The sequence below is a fragment of the Drosophila grimshawi genome, unplaced genomic scaffold (genome assembly GCF_018153295.1).
Source record: "Drosophila grimshawi isolate 15287-2541.00 unplaced genomic scaffold, ASM1815329v1 contig_1377, whole genome shotgun sequence".
Taxonomy (NCBI): Eukaryota; Metazoa; Arthropoda; class Insecta; order Diptera; family Drosophilidae; genus Drosophila; species Drosophila grimshawi.
In genome coordinates, this window is record NW_025062900.1 from 8,157,432 (window position 1) to 8,185,298 (window position 27,867).

At 37.9% G+C, this 27,867-nt stretch overlaps 1 protein-coding gene across 1 annotated transcript in view; it reads right to left on the reverse strand.

Annotated features, from left to right (window-relative positions):
* Positions 1-2,469: 2,469 nt before the first annotated feature.
* LOC6561355 overlaps positions 2,470-27,867 on the reverse strand; it is a 63,686-nt gene continuing 38,288 nt past the window's right edge. Inside the window, exons 3-8 of the mRNA XM_032736596.2 lie at positions 6,032-6,243; positions 4,588-4,723; positions 4,396-4,529; positions 4,201-4,323; positions 3,959-4,130; positions 2,470-3,108 (exon numbers count right to left, since the gene is read on the reverse strand). Of these exons, the coding sequence (XP_032592487.1) occupies positions 2,909-3,108; positions 3,959-4,130; positions 4,201-4,323; positions 4,396-4,529; positions 4,588-4,723; positions 6,032-6,243 (977 nt within the window). The 3' untranslated portion in view covers positions 2,470-2,908. The remainder of the gene's footprint in view (positions 3,109-3,958; positions 4,131-4,200; positions 4,324-4,395; positions 4,530-4,587; positions 4,724-6,031; positions 6,244-27,867) is intronic.

Genomic DNA, 27,867 nt, shown 5'->3' on the forward strand with positions numbered 1-27,867 from the left:
GCTTTTTGCAACAGACTCGTGCCAAAAGTCATTTTCGAGCAATTGCATGGGTTCGCTGACTGGCAAAGCAAAGCCGCATACCAAAAAGACAGACAGAGATAGAGACACACAAAGAGACAGAGACAGAGATACAGATAGCGATAGAGAGAGAGTTGCGCATTCACACGCACAATAAATTTGCAACAGTGCAATGGGCTGCGACCACGCCCTGCTTACAGACGCCTAGTAAGAAGCAAGGCACATACGCCCACACTCACACCCACACACATACACACACACACCTATACATATGCATACACTCACATAAACTCACATATAGAGCTTTTGAATCACATTCAGATATGCTGAGATGCAGTCGAGTGCGAAATTGCAAACACCAACAACAAAGCGACGCGCCAAATAGTATGCAATGGCAGATCGACGACACCTACACACACACACACACACACACACACACACACACACACACACACACGCACACACACACGTGCTCACACGCTACAGCACTCAACACACGAATAGGGTTAACCATTTTAATAATATTCGCTCATTTTTACTAATATATTATTTAATCTTATTAGAACAGACTAGGTTAGGTTGAAGCGTATTTGTCTCATTCTTCTATTTTTTACATTTGTATACTAAAATTTGATTTGCTTATTATTCGAATATTTCTTTAAATCTTATTATCTAGGTTAGTATAAAGTGTAAAAATTTTTATGATAACATTATTTTTGTGATTCTTCTGATTTCTAAAACATTTTTCTAAGTATTATTCAGGTAAGTTTGTTTTGTTTTTTATTCAGCTCTAGAATGCTTACTAATTTCTAAATATATAAAGCTGCTTGTTTCCAAAAAACTTAATTTCGCTTTTCAAAAACATAAAATTATTAGAAATTTTCTCAGAAATATTATATTATAAATCTGCAAGTTTTATTTTGATATATTTGGACAGATAATAATAAAAGACTCGTAAAAGATAATCAAATAACAGTTATATGTTTTTGTTTTCATATAGTAGTTGAGTTTATTCAAAATAATCTCTCTGTCCCTAGTCAACTGACGTGCGGTGTACTGACAAGCACGTTTTAAGTGGGGTGCTGCCAAGTGGTTTTTGGTCGGTTTGTGCAGACTGCCAACCCATTTGACGCTGTTTTTTTTTGTGTCAGTCTGTCCCACTTTCACACTGTTTGGCCCATTATATGCCTTGTCTTGTTGTTTTTGTCACCCAAATTAGAAGTTTTTCATTTGTGGCTTTTTCAGTTGACGCCATAATATTTTACACTTTGTCGAGGACGACAAGGCGAACCCCAAAGAGCAGAAAAAAAAATCAAACCAAAATTGCTTAACAATAGCAAGTTTCAAATAATATGCAAGTGGAAATTAATAATTGAAAATTGTAATAGTTCAAAATGTGAGTTCTTGTTATCTCAACTGAACTAAAAACATTAATCATGATTTTTTAAGCGTAGAAAGTGCTCGCAAAAGTGCCATACATTTTCCAGTTTCATCCACTTTTGACTTATATGCTGAAATGCCATTTGACTTAGAATTACTTGGAGTGATATATACAAACCATATTTTCTTTTTTCAGTACAGACGCATTAGCTCTGGCCCTGGATGTGAGCAGAAAAGAGAATCAGACTCTGGAACGAATGTGGTTCGTTAGCAGAGGGTCCACTTACAAAGCGAACAGAATCAGCAGCAAGCAGCTTAGTTTGATTATTGAAAATTAGGCTGCGCCACATGCCACAACTAATTCATTGTGAGGCATACTTTTTCTACAATGCACTAAGCTGATCATTGCATATTTTTGGGAGGCGCAAAGATTTTACACTGGCCGAATTTCATTGCATACTTTTGCCAAGATTTGTATCGGCATAAGACTAATTTTGTTAGTACATTTTTGGAGCGTTTGGTCTCACTTCTGTGCGACTTGTTCTGCGAGCTGTAAAATGAGCGAAATCTTAGAAAATAATTGATCGATAATTACAAACAATAACACTGCATTGTTTGCCGAGAAATGCTTTCCATAATACTTTGAAATCTTGGCAAAGTTTATCAAAAATTTTAAATTGTATTATGGTATTCTTGTAGGCAGCAGAGCACTGCAAAGTTCTGAAAATATAATAAACTGGTTATATACTTACATATTCATAAATACACATTCATATATAGTAAGCCCAGCAATCGGATTAAATAAACACTCAATTTATTTGGCTGCCATTTAATTCACAGTTTTAACTAAAAGTAAACTCACACTTGTTTAACAATGGTTAAATACTTAGTTAGGTTGTACAGTTTTCTAAACCAACCTTTTTCCTTTTTGATTTAATACTAGTAAATATACTAACGAATAGACGCCTAGAAATCACAAAGTTGAAACTTTTGCACATCCAAAAACAGAAGGAAAACCGTTATCTTAAAATAAAACGGAAAAAGTTGCTTAAATTTTAGATATTTCTTTAATTTTTTTTTTTTTTTTGAATTTAGATGTCTTATGATTTATTTACATTTGACTTAGGTTTAGCTGACAAAACTGCAAGAATCGAAATAAAGAATTTATACAGTATGTGTTTTCAATATTGGTATATACTATATGTATGTGTTAGATTAATGAGGGGGAGGGGCAGCTCTCTGTCTATGATGCACAACCAACATTCGCTAAACGTTAAAGTTAGTGACAAATGTTGCTAGTTGATTTGCTATATATGTATGCACTGTTTATATAAATGAATGTCGTAATTGTTGCAAGAGCTTCACTGATTGATTTACATATACATTTTATATATATAAAAGTGTATATGAAAACTATTATATATAGATAGGCCTTTGCTTATGGGTCTGACACAGCGACTGCTCTTCTCGGCATGCGATTTGAAGTCTCCATTTCTCCCTGGCCAGCTCATCACCGTAACTGCAATTCTCGCACATTCTTCTGTGAGTTGGGCTGCTCCTGAGTCGGGCTACAGATACTTTGGTGGTTCGTCCTGTTCGTTCTTCGGGGCTGAATTGCTGACCAGGCCAAGTGCAATAGACCCATTAGCACAAACAGAGTAAGTTGCTGTTGCCAATTGAGTGCCGACTGTCTGAAGGAGACAGCAGCATCTGTGAAAATAAAAAAGGACAGGGAGAAAACATATTAAAAGCGGGTTAAGACTGAGGTTTCTGTGGTTGTGGTGATTGTGTGAGGGCTGCGGGGGCTTTGACTGTGGCACCCGCTGGTGAAATTAATCTTTGAATTAATTGCTTGTAGCTTAGCGCAGAGCATTAATAAATCGTGGCGCAACGCAAAGCAAACAACAACAATAGCTAATAAGGTGAGCTGCTGCCGTTGTCCGGCGTCCTGCGTCCTTTTTCCACTAACTTTGATATTAAATCCTCCGTTTATCATTCTAATGGCGTGCGTGTAATGTATCCCAATCCCCAGCGGTCTCCTTCGCATTTGTTTTAGTTGCAAAACAATCAGGCTAAGATTTGTATACCTATTGTCCAGCCAGCAATGAACCTAGTGTACGTGGGTGTGTGTCAGTATGGCCTCTGCTTATCTTTGGCCATGGATTTGTTCTAATTTTTAAACAAACGTTCAGCAATTTTGCAATGTGGCGGCTAACTAATGTGCGGTCCTTAATCAAATGAGTTATTGATTACATACTATGAAAGAAGTAAGTGTGGGGAGAATTTGAGTCTGTTAAAGTGTTAAGGGATCGTATGGAACTGATAACAAAGAGTTTCAGAGTATTAGATGATTAATAAAGAGATAATGATTTTGTGTAAAAGTATGTAATAGGCAAAAGGAAGCATCTTCAACCCCATTAATTATATATATACTGGATACACTGGATCGAATAAACTACAACCAAGTTACATTCCAAAGTATTCTGTATATTTAACAGGTTGACTATATCATTCTTGTTTATTTTACTTTTGGCTTGAGATTAATTATAAAGTGACTTACTTTTGTGCGTCAAAAAGAGCTCATTGTGCTCATCGGCATCGCCAGGCTGATCAAAGGGATACATATTCATATCTGGCGATCGTCCTGAAGCCAAAATACGGGGACGATCCTCTTCGATGAGTTTCTCACTCTCCTGCGCATAGATATCGTGTATGCGTGCTGAACACTTTAGCTGTCAGAGCACAATAAAGACTTTCAATATATATTTGGACATATTTAAAAGATTAACTATAGCCATTAACCTTGAGGCGTCCTTTAATAAAATGATGCGTTATCACGACAAAATTGAGCTCCAGCACCGATGATTCCAGGTGTTCAGCCAGGTGTCGTTGTATGTCATAGACATGCAAATAATTTGGTGGCACCTGTTCCACAATAACATTTAATAAATTCCACAATTTTTTCATTTCATTCAATTTTTTATTTATCATATATACCTGTATGTCATTTATCCACCAGGTGAGATTAGCCGCCGGCTTTGAATAATCCGATGAACAGTTGCCATTGATAACATCGCCCAGGCGATAACGTGAATGAATGCCCGTTATAATCGGCCTTTGTGTAGGCAGCTCTAGGCGTGTTAAAGGTTAAAGTTGTATCTTTACGGGAAAGTGCATTTGATTACATACCGACAACTTCCATATCGGCGGCCACAATGGAGGTGTCGAATGTAGGCGCATCTGCGGATACTTCACAGGCAAATTTACCAGATATGGAGGTGGGCACATTGCGCAACAGCACATGGCTGGCATTCGATTTTGTGGTCTGTCAAGAGATATGTTATTGCGTAATTGTAATTTAATTTAAGCTCTATTCAATTCAAAAAAAAATATTGAGTTGATATTAAAAATGATAATATTGCAATAAAAAGTTTATTGCCCCTAAACAACAATTCATAATTCTTTGAAAGTATATTCTTTTCACGTTTTTAATAATTTATAATTTGTTTATTTATTTTTTTAATTTCAATATTAAATTTGGTCAATATATTTGTTTCAAGCGCTAGAAAATGAAATAGTAGGATTTCATTTCAATTAATTATATTCATAATAAAACGATGCTCTATATAAATCAAATTAAGTATAAATAAAGTCGCATTTAAAAACCGAATTTAATGTCTGTTGTTCAGAGGCTTTAGAATATTGTTTTAGTATGCCCGTACGAGATAAATCAATACTATTAAAATGTTGGCAGAGTAACATCTTGTTGAATTACAAACGTCAATAAGCAGTTGTTAAAAACATATCCTTGAAATGAAAAGCAAACTATTGAAATATAATAAGAGATATTTTAAATATGTTTTTCGCTTCGCTTATTTTTTATTTTTACGAACAAGAAGACAAAGTTCGGCGCGATTCGAAATATATTTCACAGTAAATACAAAGAAAAGCTTGATCCTAAGCCAGCGAAAAACATATTTAAGAGTTCACCGAATAATATTAAAAACTATGAAAATCACTGAAAATAATAAGTTAAGTTCGTGATGTTCATGTGCTGAGCTGATAATCAAAAAGTGACCACTGTGCGCCAAAGAGGTTATTATATTCAATATAATATATACGATTACTCTGGGCTTGAGTTTATATATAAGATATTTTGTGCAGTACTGCGACATGCTGAATGCAACAGCTTGAACACAATTTTGCGGCAGTTCGCTTTTAATTTTCGCAATGTCAACAAAAGTCAACAATGAAATGTGGAGGATAAAATGGCCGGCAAGGCATGAGTGTGTGTGTGTGTGCGTGTGTAACAACTGCAACAGCAGCAAGTTAAAAGTCAAAAATGTTAATTAAAACTTTTTAACATGTATAAAACAAACATCGAAAAGCACACACACACACGTACATATACACTGTGAGAAATGGAACTGAAGCGATGGTAAACAGCTTACACTGCGTATTGTTGTTGCTGTCGTTAATATAACCACTACCTATAACAACAACAACAACAATAACAACAACGTTTTTGCACTTATTTACAGCAATTTACATTGGCAGCCCTTTCAGGTCTCCTTTTCAATTTGGTTCATGATGAGGAAACACGATGATGAGCACTTATACAACTGAGACTCACCTCCACATCGATTTCGTTGGTTTTCGTGAATATCTTCCAGGCTGGGTTCTCCTTCGGCGTATAGCGATAGAACTCCCTGCGGCCTCTGTACCACTTTACCGCATAGAGCGTGTCGTTCTCGATGTCATAATTGCAGATTAAGAGCGCATTATCGCCGCGTTTAACGGCCGCCGGAATGCGAACGTTAACATCCCGCAGCCCAACAGCCACCTCTGTAAAACACAACATAGAGAGAGAGATGGTTTTGGTGAGTGAGAGAGTGAGATAGAGACATAGTATAGTATGTGCAGCAAGTGAAGCACCACAAGCCGTGAGCATTGTCACAACGGCTTAAATATGACAAGTTATTGTAGCTTAATTATGATACCTGGCGGCTTACATTGGATTTTTGTGCATGGAAAAACTTTGTGGAGCAGCGCGGAATTTGCTTACTTGTCCCTGTATAGGTGTGTGCGCACAACTATATATACACAAATACAAAGACAGAGACTTATGATAAGCCTCGTTTAAGTTGCACAGTTACTAAATTACAAATTTCGGTTTAAATATGCCTACCAAATATGGTAATTGATAATAATATTGCTTTCTGCTGTGTTTTTTCTTTTAATTTTGATTAATATTTATAAATTAAATATTGTACTTCTGGATTCCTATATTGCCAATTTAAAGAAGTTGCTCAGCTACCAAATTACTAATTACACTTTAAACATTCCTGCCAGATATGGTAATTTAATAATAGCTTGATTCCAATATTTTTGATTTAATACCATTATATTTAGTACAATAACATTTTTATTATTTATTTTTTTGATTTAAAAGCTTTTTGTATGAATCAACAACACTTTAAAGTATATATATTCTTAACACAGAAGCATTAATTGCTCTAATTTATGAGTAACTAGTGCACATAAATTTGTTTAAAAATTATTTTGCTATTATTATTTTGTGGTTCCATGATGAATAGTGTTGTATTTCAATGAGTAAACTGATTGTTGTTGTTGTGATACAATTCTCATCACATTTTTAGCTTGCTCTCTTCCGCAAAAATACGTATAAAAATCAACAATGAAATTTCTGAAGCTTAAAAAGAAAACACAACGAGCCCAAAAAGAAAAAGTAGGTCACTAATCGTTTCGGCCATAAAAAAAGACATACAAAATGAGCTACCAAAAAATAAAACTACCTCTCATACACTCACACACACACACACACACACCCACCAACATGTGTGTGCGAGTGAAACAGCAAGAACAGTGCGTATTTTGGCCCGATCGCGGTGACCGTCGCCCTTGTGGCCCTGAGCGCCTGGTCGCATCTATAAAAAACTTCCTAGTAAAATTGAAAATCGAAAGTGAATTTTGAGTTTGGGCTCAACGCTCGCGGCTGGCGTTGGCAACCAACCCATCATAAATCATAAAGCAGCGTAGCATACATAGGAAATTGCGCTGATGCTGTTGATCAGGGCTGCAGGAAAGCATGTTAATCTGTAGATTAGTAACGTGGGATCATTGAACTCGCAGTTGAGTAAGAGCGGTCTCTGGGCGAGTGTGCTCGACTGCGAGATACCTCGTAGTTAAGTTAGACAGTCGAAAATTTTAAGCAAAATCTTTATCTAAGTTAAGAAAAATATATATATATATATATATATATATATATATTTATATATATATATATATATATATATATATATATATCTACCTACGTGCATACATATCAAATTTTGAATCGATAAATCTTAAAGACTTTGAGTTCAATTGGACTCGTCTTATGATTACAAAATTATATAATCAGAATTGATATATTTAAATAAGATATTTCAATTTACAGGTACCATATTTAATACTAGTTTCTTTACCCTTTACCGACAAACTTTTTTAAAAATTGTGGACTGTTCTTAAATGAAAAATTAAATATATTTATGAAAATAAATATTGCTGAATTTGATAGATTGCTATAAATATATAAATTAACATTAAGTCTATAGGAACGCAAATACTGTATTCAATACTCTATCTTCTAAAAGAACTTAAACATTTTTTATGTAATTGAATGACATCAATTTAACAGTAATATAATTAATAACATATAATTTCACGAAATTGCTAAATTACTAAAAAAAATACTGAATGTGATGGTTTTTCGTATTATTTGTTTAAGTTGCATTTTCCACTGCTTGTCTTCTAGCAGTATCAATGCAAATTCTTGGTTCATTAAGCAAAATATCCTTTATGTCTTAGAAAAACTTACACAAAGTTGTATGTAATTAAATTATTTTATTTATGTGGCATATCAAGTATTTCTAGGGAGTCTAGACATAAGATCAACATATTTATTGAGCAACTAAAATGCAGATTAAGATACATAATAAATGTATTGCTGTTAGCACAAGAACCGGTTGTTGTTTCTGTTGGTTGGGCTGGGTCTGCTAAAACAATTGCTTAGCTGCTGTTGTCTTGTTGTTGTGTTGTTGTTGTTGGTGTTGGATTGTCCCCAAGTGGGGACTGTTGAACGCCGTATTCTCTCGTATCACAACGCATTGCGACGCGTCTGTCTGTCAGCTCATTTCTGGTTAACCTTGAATGCTAATTGTTGTTTCACGTTGATTTTTATGGCACTCGCTAGCTCTGTACACGGTTCGTCGTTGTTGTCGCAGTTGTTGTATTCATATCAACATAAAAACTTCATGCTGCCCCCAGAGCCGTGAGGTTCCTACACATAATCGCTGAGCGCCGGTTCCAAATAGTACGAAAAAACTAATCACATACGCCGTGTGTCGTACGCCGGTCCGCTCATCTAGCCGGGCGCTTCGCTCAATGGGCCGCACAAATTTGCGTAAACAAAAACTATTTGTTTTGTCGAAAGGCGAGAAACAGACACCAGGAATGTATTTAGTGGCTAAAGAGACACACGGACTCTCAATACTCTAAAGGGCAGAGAAGTGCAACTGTTTAGAAACCGTTGCTGTTCTATTTTGGCCAGGCCAACAGAAGGTTTACCAAGCGGCTCGCAGCATGGCCAGTTTAAGTTAAAATAAAGGAAGCCTTGAATCGCTAATCTGATCGGACTGGAAAACCTTGGAAAACCAAAAAGCGAACAACAATAATCGTCGTACTACTGAATGCTCATAATGCGAGTAAATGACTATGAGTATGAGTATGAGTATGAGTATGAGTACGTATTTATGTATGAGTATATACTACGTATTCACATACAAACACAAACTTACGCTCCGAGGAAGTGGTAGAATATAAATGAAAAGGAATTGAATGAACAGAAGCAGAAGATGCGAAAATTACCACTGTTCTATAAAAATAATATAATCATAAAACTGTTCGTCTTGTTAAATTTTAAGAAGAATAACATATTTTACTTAAAAATACTAATCGGAGAATAAGCTACATTTTTCATAATGGTATCTTTAGCAATGCATTTCACAGAGTTCCAAACGCAACAATTTTCGAACAATTTTCGATTAAAGAATATTATGAAAAGTAAAACTGTTCGTTTTGTTGGATCTTAAGAAGAATATTATTTAATGCATGTTGAAAAGACTTATCAGATTACAGGTAATATTTCTCATAATAGTATCTTTAGCAATCTCAAAATACAAAATTTTTTCTGAGCGGTTTATTTTATGCTGCTGCCCGCGTTTCCCGTCAATTGTTAAAGTTTTCAATGGCAACCAAAAACAAAAGCAACAAACAACAACAAGGTCAACAGCAAACAGAGCACAATATAGAGAGAGAGAGGGATAGAGAGAGAAGACGAGAGATTGCAAGAAAGAAAAACAGAGAGAGAAAGAGAGAGAGCGAGAGAGAGAGAGAGAGAGAGATAGAGAGCTTGAGAGAGGGGGAGAGTGAGAGGCCAAGATACGCACAACAGAAATTATGGAGTCGCGTGTCGCTTAGCTGGGCTATTATGTTTGCCTGTTACTTTATGCCTGTATATTATCGATCATGTTTTAAAAGCGAGAGTGAACACAACAAAAGGCAACGAAGCAACAAAACATCAGTCGCCCTAGGTGCTCAGCAGGGGAATGGGGGAGGGGGGCGAGGCAGCTGCTATATGTTAACACTGGCATAGCAACTAGCAGAAAAAGAAAAAAAAAACCATAAGAAAAAAATCACATATAAAACGAAACGAAACGAAACGAAGACTGAATGTGCTTATGATAATTGTACGCAACGAAATTCCTTGTTGTTGTAATAAATGCTTCATGTTGGTGTTGCTGCAACTGCTGCGACTGCTGGCCGCCTGATCCATAAACAAAGCAAGCTATCGATTTCTACATAAAAACCGAAAGTAATGACCACGTCACATACATTGTTGGCCGGCCCTGTGGCAAGGCAAGGCAACGGTGCCGTGGTCGGGGTCGGGGTCGGGGTCGGGGTCGAGGCCCTGGCCCAGCGCTATTTAACCCAGTTTTGGGCAAGCGCAATGACTTGCACTCGAACTTCACAAACAAGGTTCAATGTGCCAGCAACGAGGTAAATGCCTCCCAATGGTGTCACGTTCAGGGACCGCCCCTGACCCAGCAACACACGATCAGTGGCACCGATGCGTGGCGACGATAGAAAGAAAAATCAGACGCCTTGTGCGTGTATCGGGCGCGCAGCCGCAACAGGCAGCTGCCGGCGCTGAAAGCGATAACTGCGGCGGCATTTACAGTTGCTCGTTTCGGCAGTTCAACGAACCGCATGCTCCAAACTTTTGGGGATCGTTGAACCCAACGCCAACAAAACGCAAGCAAGCAGAAAGAGAGCGCCGCAAACAGACAGAGATAGAATATGAGAGACAGAAAATGAGAGAGATAGAGAGAGAGAGAGAGAGAGAGAGAGAGCGCTGTAGCATTACAACGCGTCGGAGAGAGAGCGTCAGCAAGCTGAAGTGGGAGCGAGCAGCGAGTAAACGATGACGATTGGCTGACGTTTAAATGCTAGAAAGCCGGAGGGGTTAATGATATGGTAAACCTTTAACTTGATCTTGTAACTGTTGCTCTAAAAGTATATACAAACTAAAATTATATCTATATTCCATTTAATTTAATAAACTAAATAATTTATTTATAAGCACTAAGATTAAGAGACTAATATTATTACTCTATTACACTTGACGGCACTTGGAAATATCTATTGGGGAACATCTAACATTTCACATTTATAGGGTTAATTTAACAATGAGTAAAAATTCTGCCTTATAGAGGCAAGGTAAACAACCATCCAACTTAATATATTTATACTTTTTCGTCCGCTATAAAACATTAATTTTTTTGTTTAATACGAAATCATAAACTTTTTGTAACAAGCGCACAGCAAACGCTTGAAAGTCGTTTGCTTAATGCATTTCACGCGCTCCACAAAGTGGGCTCCACACTGGAAATGGGCATGGGGAGTCGGGGGTAGGGGGTAGGCGGACCGTTGTAGCGGCTGGCGAGCGTAAAGCCCCCTCGAGGTAGTCCGATAAGTGAGTCAATGCCACACAACTGGAACCGAACAATCAAATGATATGATGTAATACACGGCTATGTGTATGAGTGAGTGTATTATATCTATCGCATTGCTGAGCAGTGTGCATAGCAGCAATATAACCGACTCGAGAAAAGCTAAGGCAAATATCATATTTCATCTTCCAATAATACGTGCATATGAATAGGGCAAAATAACTGCCGCATATTTCTGTGGCGAATGCCATGCGGAGCATTTATCCAAAATCACAGGCGTGCAGTTTCTTAGAGGAAGTGTTTGTATCTGTTCCGGTTCTGCCATCAAGTGTTTCTCACTTTGGATAAAACATAATGCCGACAGACAGAATATTCGATTGTATCTACATACAAATACATATACACATACATGGACGACTACACTTGAAGAAACTGTATAGCAAAATTAGCGTAGTATAATATCATGGTTAGATTTAGTTTGAATATTATTATTTAGACTTTACTGAAATCGACTCCGCTTTGAATACAGAACAAAAGTAATACAAATATTTGTGAAACAGAAAATGAATCAATTAATATATTCATAGCTAAGGTCTATATATATTTGATATCTGTTTTAATTTATGCCACTTTCTGGCAGTGTATTTTGCGTTATTTAAACAAATGTGTCCCACAGCTAAGCGAAGAATTTCAAATCAACGAATAAACAAATTAAGCCCGCACAACAATAAATGCTTCTGTGTGTGAGTGTGAATGTGAGTGAAGTGAATACACTCAAACACATTCATGTGTATAAGCCCATGTGTATATACATATATAAGTATATATGTGTGTGTGTGTGTACACAAGATTGGGCCAACTGCGAAATTATCAGTGAGTTGTCACTGTTAACATGTGTGTGTGAGAGATAGGTTGCTCTTGAAAGCTGTACGCCTATTCAAATTAGTACAAAATAATACCGTATTTCATAGAGTTTTACGGAATTACCGTTACGCCGTAGCAGCAAAGAAACAACGCTATGCTGAGGGCTTATCGTCGAGCAACAACAGTGAGATAGAGAAAGAGACAGAGAGAGAGAAAGGGAAAGAGGAACATGGGAGTAGTGATCGAGATACCCTCCACGTTCGACGCACGACGCTCGACAAGCAAAGCACTCATTTCTGTGGCCCGGGCCGAGAATTATGGTAAACAAGAAGACGACGCAGCCGCCCCATAAGCAGTGATCTCGGCGATCAGCAAAAGTAAATATGTAAACAGTTTATTGTTGTGTCTCTCTCTCTCTCTCACTCTCAATATGTATATAAATATTTTTATTTTGTTTATAAAATTTAACAACACAGAGCGTAAAAAAGTTTAAAACATTTTAAATAGTTTGCTAATTTAACAGGCGATCAGCAAGCGCAGACGACGCACACGTCATCGCCCAACAAATTCGGTTTTGTTGATTTTATTTCCCTTTTTTTTTCTTTCTTTTCTCTCTCTTTTTATCGGTAAAAGTACAACGCGCTCGCGGCCTCGACGTCGCTCGCCGATAAGCAGCAGCAGCAGCAGCGTTTTTGGTCTGTAAAGTGGGTCAAAGGCAGAGGCAGACGGGCAGCAGCAACAAAGCCGTTTCTGGGGATGGGAGCTTGTCACATGAGCAGAGCAGAGATGACGTTCATTGACGGCGGCAAGTGAAACGCGAATTAACCCATTCCCGACCACTGTACCCGGTAAGGCACATTAAATTGACCAGATTGAAATAACTATATTTCCAAGCACCAACAAAATGTTCACAATTCATTTATGCAGTTTCATCATGCGCAATGTGCTCCATAAAGAAAAAAAACAGAGAGGACAAATAGAGAAATCATATTTGTATTAGTAAGCATATAAATAAAACAATGATGACATCGTCCTTCTTGTTCAGCTTCCAGGCAGTCGCTATGCAGACACTGGAGTCGTACACTGCGCCCGGACTGGGAAGGCAGAGGATGCCAATATTTGGTTGTGAGAGGAAGCCCATTTCTAGAACGGTGATTCCATTTTCAAATTTGAATGGAGAGAAGTCTTCGTCACGGATCGAGAATAGTCCGGCATAGTTTCAATAGGGTTGTTCAATTGCCAGTCACCCGCTATCACGGACAGATTGTGCATAAGGATTTTAGCATAATGTCGAGCGCAATTAGAGTACTGATTCCGATGTAATAATCAACTGAGATAACGACCATCCAAGGGAATTCGCATACTGTCCGAATGAACGAAACCACAGCCCATATACATTATTGGTCATTCTGATACTGATTAAATTTAAATTGAACACCTTACTTTGTTTGTATTATATTTCACTTTGGTAACCGATTTTACAATACTTTTACTTCACCTACAACAAACTAAATATTTGTAGAACGCTTAGTGTACAGTAAAATGATTCGATAAGCTATTAGTATCCTTATGTTTATTATCTTAAATCATATCTTAAATGGGATCACACTGACAGGAGGTCAACGAAGCCGAACTGCAGTTCCTGACTCAAACAGCGTCCATTCACGTGGAGCGTGTTGGCAACGGTTGAGGGCCATTTGACATCGCGTCAGGTGAGCACATTGCGGAGAAAGTGGGCGGAGGGTTGATGGTTGTTGAAAGAGTGGGTTGGGGTTGCACATCCGTTTTGTCGGCTGGTCAGACTGAATGGCTGAATGCCTGACTGGCTGCCTGTTGCACTTTTGCACATAATCATGTCATATAAAGCGGAAGACAGCGGCCCGGATATGAACAAGAACAAGAAGAAGAAAAGGAAAAAAGGTGATTCGGCTACAGCAGTCGGTACAGCAGCTGGAGCAGAGTGTCAACCATACCATTTTTCTTTAAGGGCTTTGGCCAGGTGACATGTGTCGCTTAACTTTAGATGGCTGCAGGTCCTCTCCGACTGGCTTCCTTTTTGGCCAGCCAATTTTTTTTTGCCCACTTTGGCTTTATTTTGTGTGCTGTTTGTTGTTTGCTGCTTGTTGTGTTGTGTTGTTGGTTGACATTTTGCTGTTGTTGCTGCTGCTGCTGCTGCTGCTGTTGCCTGCTGTCCTTTACAATGGATGTGAGAGAGAGCATGCCGGTCGCTGGCACCTGGACATGTTGGGTGTTAAAATAACAGGCAGCGAACATATTGACTTTTAAAATAAGCATTATGACGGTAAATTTTTATGAAAACCTTCAGCCTGTCAGAGCCATTTCCCCAGTTTGCCCGGTTGCCCGGTTGCCCGGTTGGCGGGTTTGTCGGGTTTGTCGGGCTTGCCAGTTTGCCGGATTGCCGGATTGCCAGCTTGCCTGGTGGACGTTTGGCTCGTTGTCAGAGAGCTGAGTGATTTATATGTATTGTTTAATATTATTATGGCTGGCAGTTTGCAGGTGGCAAGTTGCATATGGCGTGTGGCATGTGGCAGGTGGGACAGCAACAGTAGTCGCTTGCAATCGCTCAGACATCGTTCCGCCCGTCGAGTTGCCTGAGCAAAATGCGAAAAATTGAACACTATTACATGCAGCCGAGAGTGTCCTTGTTCATGTCCTTGTTCATGTCCATATGCCATGCTCCATGCTCCATGCTCTATGCTGTATGCCCCATGTTCCGCATCCGTGTCCATGTGGTTGGCAATAATTGTAAGAGTGTGCCGTCTGTGAACGATGGCAATGACGATGATGAAGTGAAGTGGCCCCTGCCCAAAGAGCTGAGCTTCAACTTTTGAGTGGCCATTGAGAAAGTTTTTGTTGATGCTGATGTTGTTAATGCTGATGCCACAAAAGCTCCAAAGCATCACTTGGGTCTTTAACTTAGCCAGCAGATAATGGAATTTTTAATTACGAGGAGATCTGTGTATGTAGATATGAGCAGTGTGTATCTTCGCAAGATGCAATTAGATGTCTCAGAGAACTGAATATAGACAACTGTTACTTAAGCAAAGTGAATTATTTATAATTATACAATCAATGATTATAATATAATGAACTCGAGTTCATACGATCGAAAAGGAGAGTAAGCAATTGTGCAAGAACCAAAAAGACATTGAATATATTGAAATAGAAAAATGAACTATCACTAATAGAGAACATACAACTTTTGGGAACATGAAATCAATAATAAATAAATTATCTGATTTTTCTTTAAAGTCCGAAAGTCTTATCTGAAGAGCATCATCATATTCCACATTTTATAAACACCAAATACTTATAAATTTCAGATCAATCAAAGTGTCTCAAGTTCAAAGTTTTTTTTAAAGCAACCATATATAACGTAACTGTGCTCAACTTAGAGACAGACCTTAATCACTTTCAAATTGGTTTACCTTCGTTAATCTGACCCAATTACAGGTCGCATAATTTGATCATTAAATCTATACAGCTGAATAAATAGCGACAAGTCAGGAGAGTAACAACAAAAGTTGGAATATTAAATAAGCGCTTAATTAATTTTCAATCCGGCGACAAATTTGCGTTTGTTGTTGTCAGCCTCGAGTTTTATTTGTGTATTTGGCTTCACTTGTTTTAAATACATAATTTTAACATTATTTTATTTCATTTTATTTTCAATTAATCAGGCAAACATTTAGCACACGCTTCGCTAGTGGCGCCGTCAGTATTGAAACCGTTGAGAGTAAAAGCTGAATGCATTTTAACTACACTTTTACATTTACCATTTCTGCAAGGAAAAAGCAAATTAATATTAAATTAAATCGTCAGCGGACTGCGGCTGAAATCGCGCTAATAAACAGTTGTTAAAAAATTATGCACAATGATATACAAATAATATAAAATACATATATGCGCACAAGTAAAAACACAATGAATTGTATATGAAAATACATACGTAATGTATTAATATAAATGTGTATGCCTTTGTGCATATAAATGTTGATATATGCATAATAATTAATTTGAATCTTGCGCTGTTGCGGCTTTTGTCTGTCGGCCACGCCCACAAAAACAACGCCCCAAATTGCCTCCCAGGCCAGCTTTGATTGATTGCATTTTAAATGTGCTCGTTGCTGCTGCCCAGGGTTAATATTAACCAACAGCCTAAAAGTATGCAGCAAATTTTTCTTTTGACACCATATATATAAAAAATAATCAACAATTTCACTTCTCTTTTGTTTTTAGATACTTGCAATGTACCTGAAGAGGAACAATTTGTGGTCGTGGCATTTAGGGGCGGAATTGTAAAAGCATCTGTGTGTGCACAGGTGCTCAGTGTGTGGCTCTTAATTACCATGGCGAAGCGGTAAACTTTTTTCGATAGGTGATTGTATAATATTTACATCGTAAATCGGGTCTTAGCCACAGATTTGGTGCGTTCAACTGAATATTTAATGTCACTTCCATCAAAGACTCAATGTGAGGGCAGAAAAACGCTATCGAAACGAAATATTATTATCGATTGTAAGCCAGATTTGTAAGTATTTGTAGTAAATTGGCAACGCTTATTGGCAACACTGCTTGGGGCGTAGAGACACATACAACAGTGTTGAGTAGCAGGAATTATAATCATTAACTATGTAGATGCGTTAATCTAATAGTTAAGCACAAATTCAGGCATTTAAATAATTCAGGTAACACACATTTGTGGCCTTAAACGGTTAACCGATTTGGAGGGGGTGGAAAACCAGCAAAGTGAGCTGTAATTGAGACGCTGTGGTTAACATTTTTGCGGGTGCTGTGGCGTTAATTGGAAATGCGAGTGCTGGCCAAGGTGAAGAGAGTGAAGGTGTCAAGCTTAATAGTGCTCCAAACTGAACAAAGTATAACAAACTTATAGTAGGCTGTGAGCGATACAAACAAATAGTAATGAAGGAGTTTTTCAGCAGATTCTATTCCTGAAATGAAATTAAAGTATCAAAGCACAAAACACAAGCCGCTCCAATCAATTAAACGCATTGCAAAATTTCCATGCTGCTGGTGAGTGAACATAATTAAGAGTGCCAAACTTATCTCATGTTTCTGCTCAGGTCACAGCACTGGTCAAGTCAGTTTGTTATCTGGGTTCGCCTACACCGTGTCTAGCTCATCAATTGTCCCTGGCTAGTTGCCTACATCCATATTACACCATCTCCCACTGGCCGCAGTGCAATCTCTGTTTGCGTTTCTATAATTATGCTGGAGTCCATCTACTTTGTGCTACTTGAGTTTTTCAAGTTTGTGTGTCCTATGCGCATCTTCAACGACATTGAGGAGATGGAGTCGTACGCGGAGCCAGAACACGCGGCCTGGTACGAGGTCTAGTGTCGCATCGTGGCCCTTTTTGACATGGCAACTAATTGATTGATGATGACACCACATTTTCAAATAAAGCCGATTCCTAAGCCACGAGCTCCTCGTGTGTTGTGTTCAGTTCTGTTCAGTTATGTTGCCCGGCAACTCGAGCAGCAATTTGCTTCGCATTTTTCGCTCAATTGTCACATAATTTTCGCATAAATTATCAAATAATTTAAAGCCCACCCTCGGCACAATCGCCTCCCAAACGACTGCCAGGCAACCCGATGATAGCGTAGGTAACCGCCAACGCAATGAGCATCAAATCAAATTTATTTTCCCGGCTTATGTTGAAGTATATACATATATATATATGTATATAAATATATATATGGATGGAGCGGAGGATGGGGCTTACTATCAGCCAATTGAGTGGCGTTGAGTTGGCTGTAATTGCGTATTAAAATTATACACTAGGGACCATTTGTTTAATGAAATGTTGCGCTGTCTGTAAGCTAATTAGGTTCTCCTAGACGAGAGCATTCGCATTTATGCAAAGTAAAGCAATGCCTGCCCACAACATTCCACCCTCTCCAAGCTAATATAAACTGTTAGCTGATGATGAAGGTAATGAGGAGAGCGGTTGGTTAAGCTTTTCATTTGCCGCATGAAAGGACACATAAATGCGTTCAACATGACTAGAAATGACTTGCAGGCAAGTGAAACTTACACATTAATGATACCAGTTAAAAAAAAAATTTTAGGTCGACAAAAAGGGGACTACAAATTAAAGATGTTGTGATAGTCATAGATATCTATATAAAACTATATGTATAGTGTAGCAGCGGCCATATAAGCTATGATAAAGCCATAAAGTTGTTTTAGTAGTCAATAACCATCGATCGAAAGTTGTGAGCCAAAATAAAACCAATCATCAGCCGTTGGGCCCAAAGGCCGTTTCTCGCATTCTGGTTTGCTGTTGACGCCTTCACATCCTTTGCTTTGCCTTTGGGCTTGTCATTTTGGTTGCCAACTCTTACTTTCCTGCAGAAGAACCGAACAGTTGTCACAATTTGACTTTTGGCATTGTGTATTGACTGAACTTTGAACCAATCTATTTGTGTTTGTTTAACTTCGCAACGATTAAGGCGACTACTCGTTGTCGTCTGTTGTCTGCTGTTGTCTTTTCTTGTATTGTGTTTTGGCTGCATGTTACGTGTCGGCTTGTTAAACGCCCTTGTTTCTTTTTGCCATGTTTGGACTTTGACATAGGTGTTGTGTTTAACTGTCATTGACAGCACACATGCCACAGTGGCTTTAGTTTCACTTGATAATCTACTTTTGCGTCTCGCTGCCAGACTTACATACATACACACAAACAAATGTATATATATATATATATATATGCGCTTAAGTAGCCCGACCAATTATGAGATAATTTCATGCCATTTCTGCACAGCCATTAATACCGTAAATTAGACCGAGCACCAGCTTTATCTATATCTCAACTAATAACTTCTACTTGCGTGGACTCAATTCGGCTGTGAGCTTTAATTAATGCGCTTGACCGAGCAGATTTCCCCCAACTTTCCCCCAATGTGTGTGTGTGTGTGTGTTTGTGTGTGCGACTTCAAGTCGAGATTTGTTAATTATGCACAATATAATTAATGTGTCCAGCTCAACTGCTACGTTCCATTCATATCCTTATAGCTCTCTTTCATTATCTGCAGCATTCAGTTAATTATCAATAAATTTGCGTGCTCAAAATATCATTTTCAAGCCCGAATAGAGCAGACGCAAGTCTCCATCTCCAATTAAGCTGTCATGCTGGCTGTCAGTTGTGCTTAATGCTTAAATGAAATCTAATCACGTTCTAATTTCAGTTAAGTTTGACAGCAAATTGTGTAAGCCGAGAACCCTTGCCTCTTATCCGGGTCCCGCCTTGTTTGTCGCCTTGCTTGTATTTCATTTCCGGCATTTAAGTGTAGAGCTGTTGAGTTCTTTTCAACTTGGCCAGCAGCCAGCGAGCAGAGCAAACAATTTGCATTCATTGAAGCCAACTAAAGTCGATGATGTGGCGCCAGATGACTGCGATGTTCAGAAGGAAATGCTTAGCAAATAATGAAATGCACCAAAAAGAAAGTCACGCTTGGCTTTCGTGACACGACTCAGCACGACTTGTTCATTACTCGCTTACTGTACGTGACTGCAGCCTGATACGAGCACGTCATTAAGCACGACATGAGTCTTTAAATTAAAAAATATTTATATAATATAATAAATGCATTAATTCAATGAAGTATAGTTGGCCCAATTATTGGTTCATGAATTTTGTACACATGTATAATAGTGGACAGTATATCGCACGATTTTGGTGTTTTAAAATGTATCCAAACCATTCATGCAAAACATGGATTTCGGATAACAACATTAACACAATTATCGGCAGATCCAAATCCTTTTGACAATAAAAAAGAAGTCACCAAATATCAGCCAATCAATATTTACCAACTTGGGTGAGTAGTAGTCAACTTGGGTGAGTAGTAGTCAATGCAGAAGCACTACTATTATTTTGAGCAGTCATTTCATGGAAACCTTGGAAACATTAATAAATAACTTTACAGACATTAATTTTTTTACTACTATTTCAAGCGTATTTATAAGTGATTACAATTACAGTCAATACAGCTTTTTATTTAAAATCTATATCCGTCAGCAAGTTTGTTAAAACAAACTCTTAAAAATTATGCAGTAATCACTTAGCTCAACTAAAAACCTGAAAATGCACTTTATATATTTTGATGGACAGCAGAAAAATGCCAGCGAAACGTCTGCCAACTTCTGAGAATTCATTTTCGAATAAGCAAACTGTTTCGACTTAGCTAATTAACACAGCAATTGAAAGGATCAACAAGAGCTAACAGCTGTGAGCAAGTTTCAGTTGGTAGCCCTTTGAAATGTGGTTGGATGGATGCAATGCTTCCCACTGGAATACTCCTCGACCTTTCCTTTCCCTCTTCTGTGATCCAGCAGTTACGTCAAAGTATGCAATACGCAAATGCGCGCAAATTAAGTAATTAAACAAGTTGGTGCACGAGGAAAAGGGAAGAGTGTTGCAGGTGGAACTTAATGCAATAAGATTAAAAGAAATATAGGGGGAAAGTAAAGCAGAGTAAGGGAGAAAGAGAATGAGAGAGAGAGAGGGAAGGGGCTGTGTCAGACAGGTTAGCCCGAGGATCTAATTGACACACAAATATCATCGCACTAAGGCTTTGCAGCGTCTTAACGGCAATTGTGGCAAATAAATTGAATTTATGCCGCAATTGCAGTCCTTTCGACTCCATTTGCCCATTTTGTGCTCGTCTGCTTTTTGGCACATTGCTTATTGATTATTTGCACTAATTTATGTAGCTAATAAAATTGTCAATTTGTATGCGTGCAGTGGCACTCCAGAACACCACGCCCATGCGCCCATGGGGCGTGGCTGACAAAACCATTAGACTTAAGTGTCTGGCTAAGGGCCTGCTGTTGGTCTGCTCCCGGTGCTGGTCCTGGCCAGAGGGCACAATGCCAACGGCGTCCGCAAATTGACGCTGCAGGACATTTCTGGTAATGATGATTTTTTTCTCGCTCCCTCTATCGGTTGTGGATTTTGGGCAACTCCCTGCTCTGCTCAGCTCTGCTTGGCAGCTAGTGAAGCGTAGCCCATTCACTATCTTCTTTTGGTTTCTGTGCGCTTTGCCGTCTTTAAGTCGCTTCCGCTTATTATGCCGCATTGGAGTTTAAGCAGAACCTTAAGGATTTTAGCTGGGATTTTGGCAATTGGTTAAAGCCAATTCGCAGTCGTTGGCAGAGATTTCACTTGCATTTGGCAGGCAAGCAGCAAGGCAACTATAACAAGCAGTAATTGCTGCTCTGACGATTACATTATTTTGCTTAATATATGTCAATATTTTGTAGTTTTTATTCACAAAGTAAGTGCTTCTTTAGAGAAGTATTTTTGAAATAGTTGTAGGCTTGTTTTTCGCTAATTTAAATAAAATCCTTCATTTTTCTTAACAGAACGCATTTTACTGATTATTTTCATTTGATACTCAGTAACTTCGGCTTGCAAATCTTTGTTGGCTTTATCCCCTAGGAAAACTTTCTCCGATGCACGTGCAACCCTAGCATAAACAACATTTTAACACAGTTACTACCACCCGCAGCCCCCTCTTCAATACATTACGAACGCTTTCAGCACAAAGCACCCATTTCCACTTAGCAAACCTTTTGGCTACTACAACAACAACAACATCAATAAAAACAACGGTCACAGCAGGCAGCTTTAAAGCTCTTACGCCATTTTGTATTGGGGATAACCAGAAGAAGGAAAAGGGAGGAGTTGGGATTGACCGTTAGCGGGAAGCCACTTGATGATGAAGACATTTTTCTTGCTAAAAATTGTATTTACAACATCATTTGCACTTAAATATGTTGAGGAGTGTTGGTAATACGAGGCTGGTAGGGTGGCAATGGGTTGAAAATGGAGGCACCTTAAAACCCATTGAAAATGCGGCCACTCAAGTGCCACTTTTTTATAGTGCCGCCGCAGCGACTCGAGTAGAACACAAATTTAATGCCGCTTTACGGCAACTTTAGTGGTCAATGCAGCAACAACCACAGCAACAACATTCGCAAAAAAAAAAAAAAGTAGCAAAGAAAATCCACAAACTCAAGCAGCGGCTATAAAATATGGCTGACTGACAGCCTGACGAACTGAAGTCCCCTTTCGTTGCTTCGCCTTAACGTTCTCTTCTTGCTATATTATGTAAAAATGTAATTTTCATAAGAAAATAAGTTAGAAGTTGAAGGAAGCAGCTTGTAGGCGTGACTGTAAATGGCATTACTCGCAGTCCAAGTGCCAAAGCATCTGTCACCTGTCTTTTGATGTCGCTTATAAATTGAATCAAAATAAATTGCAGACACTTTCACAATTTCCACAAGGTTAGCAAATTTGTTGACCCTTTTTTACCATATTCAATTTGCTTGATGGACATTCAAAAATGGGAGCCGGGTTCAATTTAATGAAATCAATGAAATACTTGGGTGGCTATTAGGTACCTTTGTTTGTGGAGTTAATCAAGTATTAGCACTCAAAAATATGTTGAATACCTCTTCAAAATATGAGAATTAATTAATTTCTTCCTTCCTGAAACCCTTCTTTTGTAAGCCATCGTTCATCAAAATATAATTAAGATAAGAGTATTCATTAGTTAATTAAAAACATATAATATTTTCAATTATTAATAAAAAGAGAAGGTCTTTGCATGTACATTAAAATGATTACAGATTATAAATACATTTGATGGAATTCTTGTTAGCCACAACTTAACAAACTCGTTAAGCCACCACCAACAATAGAACATATGTAAGCTCACTGTAGTGCTACATATCTTTAACTCAAAGTTATTTCGGCTGTCATTAATTTGCAGCTAATTGTAATAAGTTCCCCCAACTCTCCACTTGCCACATTGGGAAAACCTCAATACTATTTTGGTAGGCCTGAAAGTGGCCGACTGATTGGAAGAGTGCCATTAGCTTTTATTGGAGCACATGTTTGGTTTACACTAGTCACACATTCAGTCGGACATGCTGAAGTAGCTGTATCACGAAAATAGCCCAAGCCAAGGAATGTGGGGGGATTAAGGTGATGGGGGGGTTGAAAGACATTTTGACCTTATTGCTTTTAGGCAGAGCCTCGTTCTTGTTTGTTGTTTGTTTGTTTGACTGATTTGCTGTTGTTTATTTTGATTTCCGGTTCAAATACTCGCCTTCACGGCCTTCACAAAATACCCGCTGCTTTCGATTTCTACATTGATTGTGTTGTCGCTATCGCAGCAGGAGGTTGACAGCCCGTGCCCCACCTGCCCTCTTTTACTGTGGGGCAGCTCTAGTAGTTCTGCTATTTCTGTCATGTGCGAGAGCAGCAGATTAGTATTGACAAACAGGACAAGCAGGACAAGCAGCACAAACAGGACGAACAGGACGAACAACAGTCAGCTGGATACATTCTGGCGACAGTTAGGTAATCCAATAAGCACCTACATACACAAGCACACACTCACACTCACATGCATATTGCTAACCAGTGCCTGATCCCATGTTTGGCCAGCCAATTCGCTATATGGGGCAAGCTTTTGTTTCTGTCGATGCTTCACTGCAAAACTTCAAAGCGCATTAAACTCTGAATTTTTTATTGTGCTTTTGTATTTTGTTTTGTGTGTCAATTGGCCTCAATAAACAGTTCATAACACTTCTTTAATGGCTGTTATACCATTCAAATTAATTTGAATTCCATTCAAATTTCACAGCATTATTATTTAACATAAAAAATGCATTAATCGTGAATTTATGTTTTTATTTATTTCACCATTTTTTTCCTTTTATATTTTTGTTGTCGTTAATGCTGTGTAAAGTCATAATTCTCCATTTATGCATCAGGCGCTGAGTAGCCGCAATACTCGTAATATTTTGCGACATTAAATAGCGACAGTTGATCCTTTGATGTGACATGAAACAACTTTTAGCGATTCCGTAAAATTTGAAAATGGTTTGTTTTTTTCCTCGCCATAAAAAAAATAAAAAAATATGTAATTGTACACAAATGAAATAAACAAGATGTAATTCAGCAGTTTCATAATTAATTATATTTTATGTGATAATTGGAAAATTAATTGTTAATATTTGCGAAACGGGGACACTTATCAATAAAATAAAACAAACTCTCTAGCTCTGATAATCCCTGATATCGGATTGTTCATACAAATGGACAGACGGATATGACTATATCGACTCGGATTTTGATCACAACTGAGAGTATATATTTGAGTATATATTTGTTACGTACAACTTTCTACCATTTTTATCCAGTTAGTTATCGAAATAATGGCAAGTTATGTCAAGCCAAGAAACTTTTTACTGATTCTTCAACCAGTTGCATCATACCGTCTACTGGTAACATCCACTAACTCACCCTCTCCTCATTTTTAAGCAGCACAAAAAAAGCTCATGAAATTACAATTTTAATCATTTTGCTGGTGTGCCATTAAAATGTTAATGCAGATGAAATGATGCTGCAGGCTGTTGCGCTATAGGGTGTACATATAGTACTCAGTATATATATAATAATAACTTAGTATATAAAAGCAGTACATTAAGTGAAATGCAGCTAACAATATTTAAAAATTTAATTCAGAATCGTTATTAGTCCGACAAATGAAAACGTAATTACAAGCAATTAATAAAACGTCAATTTCACACAAACAATTTTATAAAAAATAAAATAAAACCAAATTAAAAACAACATTAAATAAAAGGCGCAAAATAAAAGTATTGAAGCGCAAAACTTTTTGGCAGCAAACTTCTGCAAGCAATTAAATCTATTTGTCACTTTTCAATGGCTGACAAGCTGAGGCTGAAGTTATAAAAAAAAACCGCAAACGTGAGCGAAGAGAGAGGATGTGTGGTAACAATTGCAGCTGCAGTTGGCAGCGAGAGGGTTGCAGCTGTGTGGGGGAGGGGGAAAGACGGTGGGCGTTGCATGTTTTGCTTGTCAAACATTAAACTGTGCAGCATGTCGCAAATTTTTGGCTTGGCTTCTTTGGCAGAGACTTGGCTTAAATGCTGGTACGAGACTCAGAGTAACCTCAACATCAACTTGGCCAAAACTGGCGCCTGTGACAACTTTTGAGCAAAAGTTTTGCAGCTGCTGCCAAACTATAAAAACGCTGCTGCTGTTTCTGAGGACTTGTTAACTGCGCTGGCGCAAATAACAACAACAACAGCCATAAAAACATCTGCGAAATCCTTTTGCAAGCCCTTTATAAAGTTTTAATCATGTAAGGTATACCAATATATATATATATATATATATATATATATATATATGCGGGTTCCATATGCGCTTTCTCAAATTGTTGTGGCAGCTTTATAAAAGTTAAAGCCTGCCCCTTGTGGGGGCAGGCGTGGTATCTGCAGTTGCTATGCAACACTTTGGGCTGCATAATTTGGGCTGTAATCAGCATTTAACAAAATTGAAGTTTTAATTAAATACTCAATGTGCAACTTCCAGCTGAGACGTATCACACCAATCTGATTAAATTTCTGACTTTTCCGCAATATCAATGTATTAAGCGAATCTAGTAGATATTTGTATTTATTTTCGAGATATTTTGAAATAAAGAGATGGATCTTTGACTGTCGACATTTCTCATTCAATTAAACTCATCTTTTTTTTAGACGGAAAAGCAACGTGCATGAAAGTATTGATAAATAACATAATTATGATGAATGGACTTTTATTTTAAAAACAAAATTAATGATGAAGTAGCTTTAATTGTATAATTCACTTTGTTTACAATTCGATTCAATGCTTTTCCCCAATCATAGGAATTAACTGGCCAAAAACTGGCAGACAAACTGATGGATTTTCTTTGTAGCTAGACATGCTTATAATGATTGAAATTCAGTTACGAAGCATTATCTGTAAGACAACTATTATATCTCAGCACAGTTGAATTTCATTCCACTCACCATTCTAAAACGGCCGTTAGCAAAAACCCGCAAACAAACGCAGCAACATTTGCCACCTCAAACCGACTGGTTGCTGAGAGGGGAGTAAAGGGAGTAAAGCAGGCTGTGTCCTCTGGCTGGCTACTCTCTGAGACTGAGCAGGGACACTCTGTATGCAGCCAAGTGGAATCAATTAATCTCTTTCCGTAAACATTTGCCAGCAGCCCGAGCAGCAACATCAGCAGCATCAGCAGCAGCAGCAGTAGCAATAACAAACATGAGCAGCCCTTTTGAGACGCTGACGTCTAAGCAGCCAAAAATATGAGTTTATGGCCAGGTCGGGGTTGGGGGCTTGACGTGGTACATTCCCCCGTACCCTCAGACGCCACTTGGCGCTGAGTGAAATGTTTCAGAAAGTGCAGCTTGCAGCTATGAAAAATGATAAATTTCACTTTGTAGCGACAGTAACCCGAAACCCAGCTCAACCCGATTCTCCCTTTCAGCCACCTTCAGCAACGCTCCTTACTTTACTAGAGCTCTTTTATTATTTATCAAGCTTATTACGCAAGCAGCCAGCAGCAAACGAAGTAGTCACAGGGGGGATGGGGCATGGGTAGATGTAACGGAAAACATTCAACTGCAACTGTGTAGCAAAATATTTTGGAACTGCCCTCGCCCATCCAGCATTCAGGGTGTTCTTGCCAGTTTGCCGCCTGGTTTGATATTGAAAAATTATTGCTTTTTATGAAATAGTGCCATAAATTATTCGTAATACATTAACAATTATTTAGTAGTTGTTTTTCGTCCTACTCAAATGCGTGAAATATTGCCTGATACTTACTCAAGCGACTCCAGAGATTTAGAGACACAGACAGACACATCAATTAATTTCATTGTATAATCAATTACCTAAAAAGAGACAGAGAAAGATGGAGAGAGGCAAAATGTCAATAGAATATTGCAATAAATGGCTGTATAAATATATGAATAACATGGCCAAAAAAGAGAAAAACAATATACAAATAATATAATTATTTTCTAATTTGATTTGTATCACAAATACAAATATTTAAACTGAAATTCAGTCAACATATTTAGTTTAAAAAATACTTTACTTCTTATGGATGATGTCTAGACACGAGTATCTTTTGCACCTCTCGTTAATCAGTTTGAACCTATAACATGGATTGGCTTACGAGCTGAAGGCCTGCTGCTAACTGCTATTGACTATTAATATAAGTTAGCTAATAGTGAATTTTTGGAATTCGAACAGAGTGTTTTTTGTTTTTTTCTGTGATTTATCAAGATGCTGTGCCAAATAGAACTGATATACCAAGAACGATTATTTAATTAATAAAATCAAATAATTAAATGCATATTCGGAGAATTTGAATAATGATAAAAGTTTTTTGGTACCTTCAAATAGAGTATATAATTTTTGTTTGGTTGAATCAATCTTCGAAAAATTCGTATATTAATTTATTTATAAGTTAACAGTCGAATTGTTCGAAGAGTGAACAGCAACAGACTAAAGAAATACACAGCATGACTTGTGTGCAGTGCAAAGGACGCCTTATTGATTTATCATGTTTGGCGTGAGCTATAATTGGTTTAGGTGGTAGCTCCCATA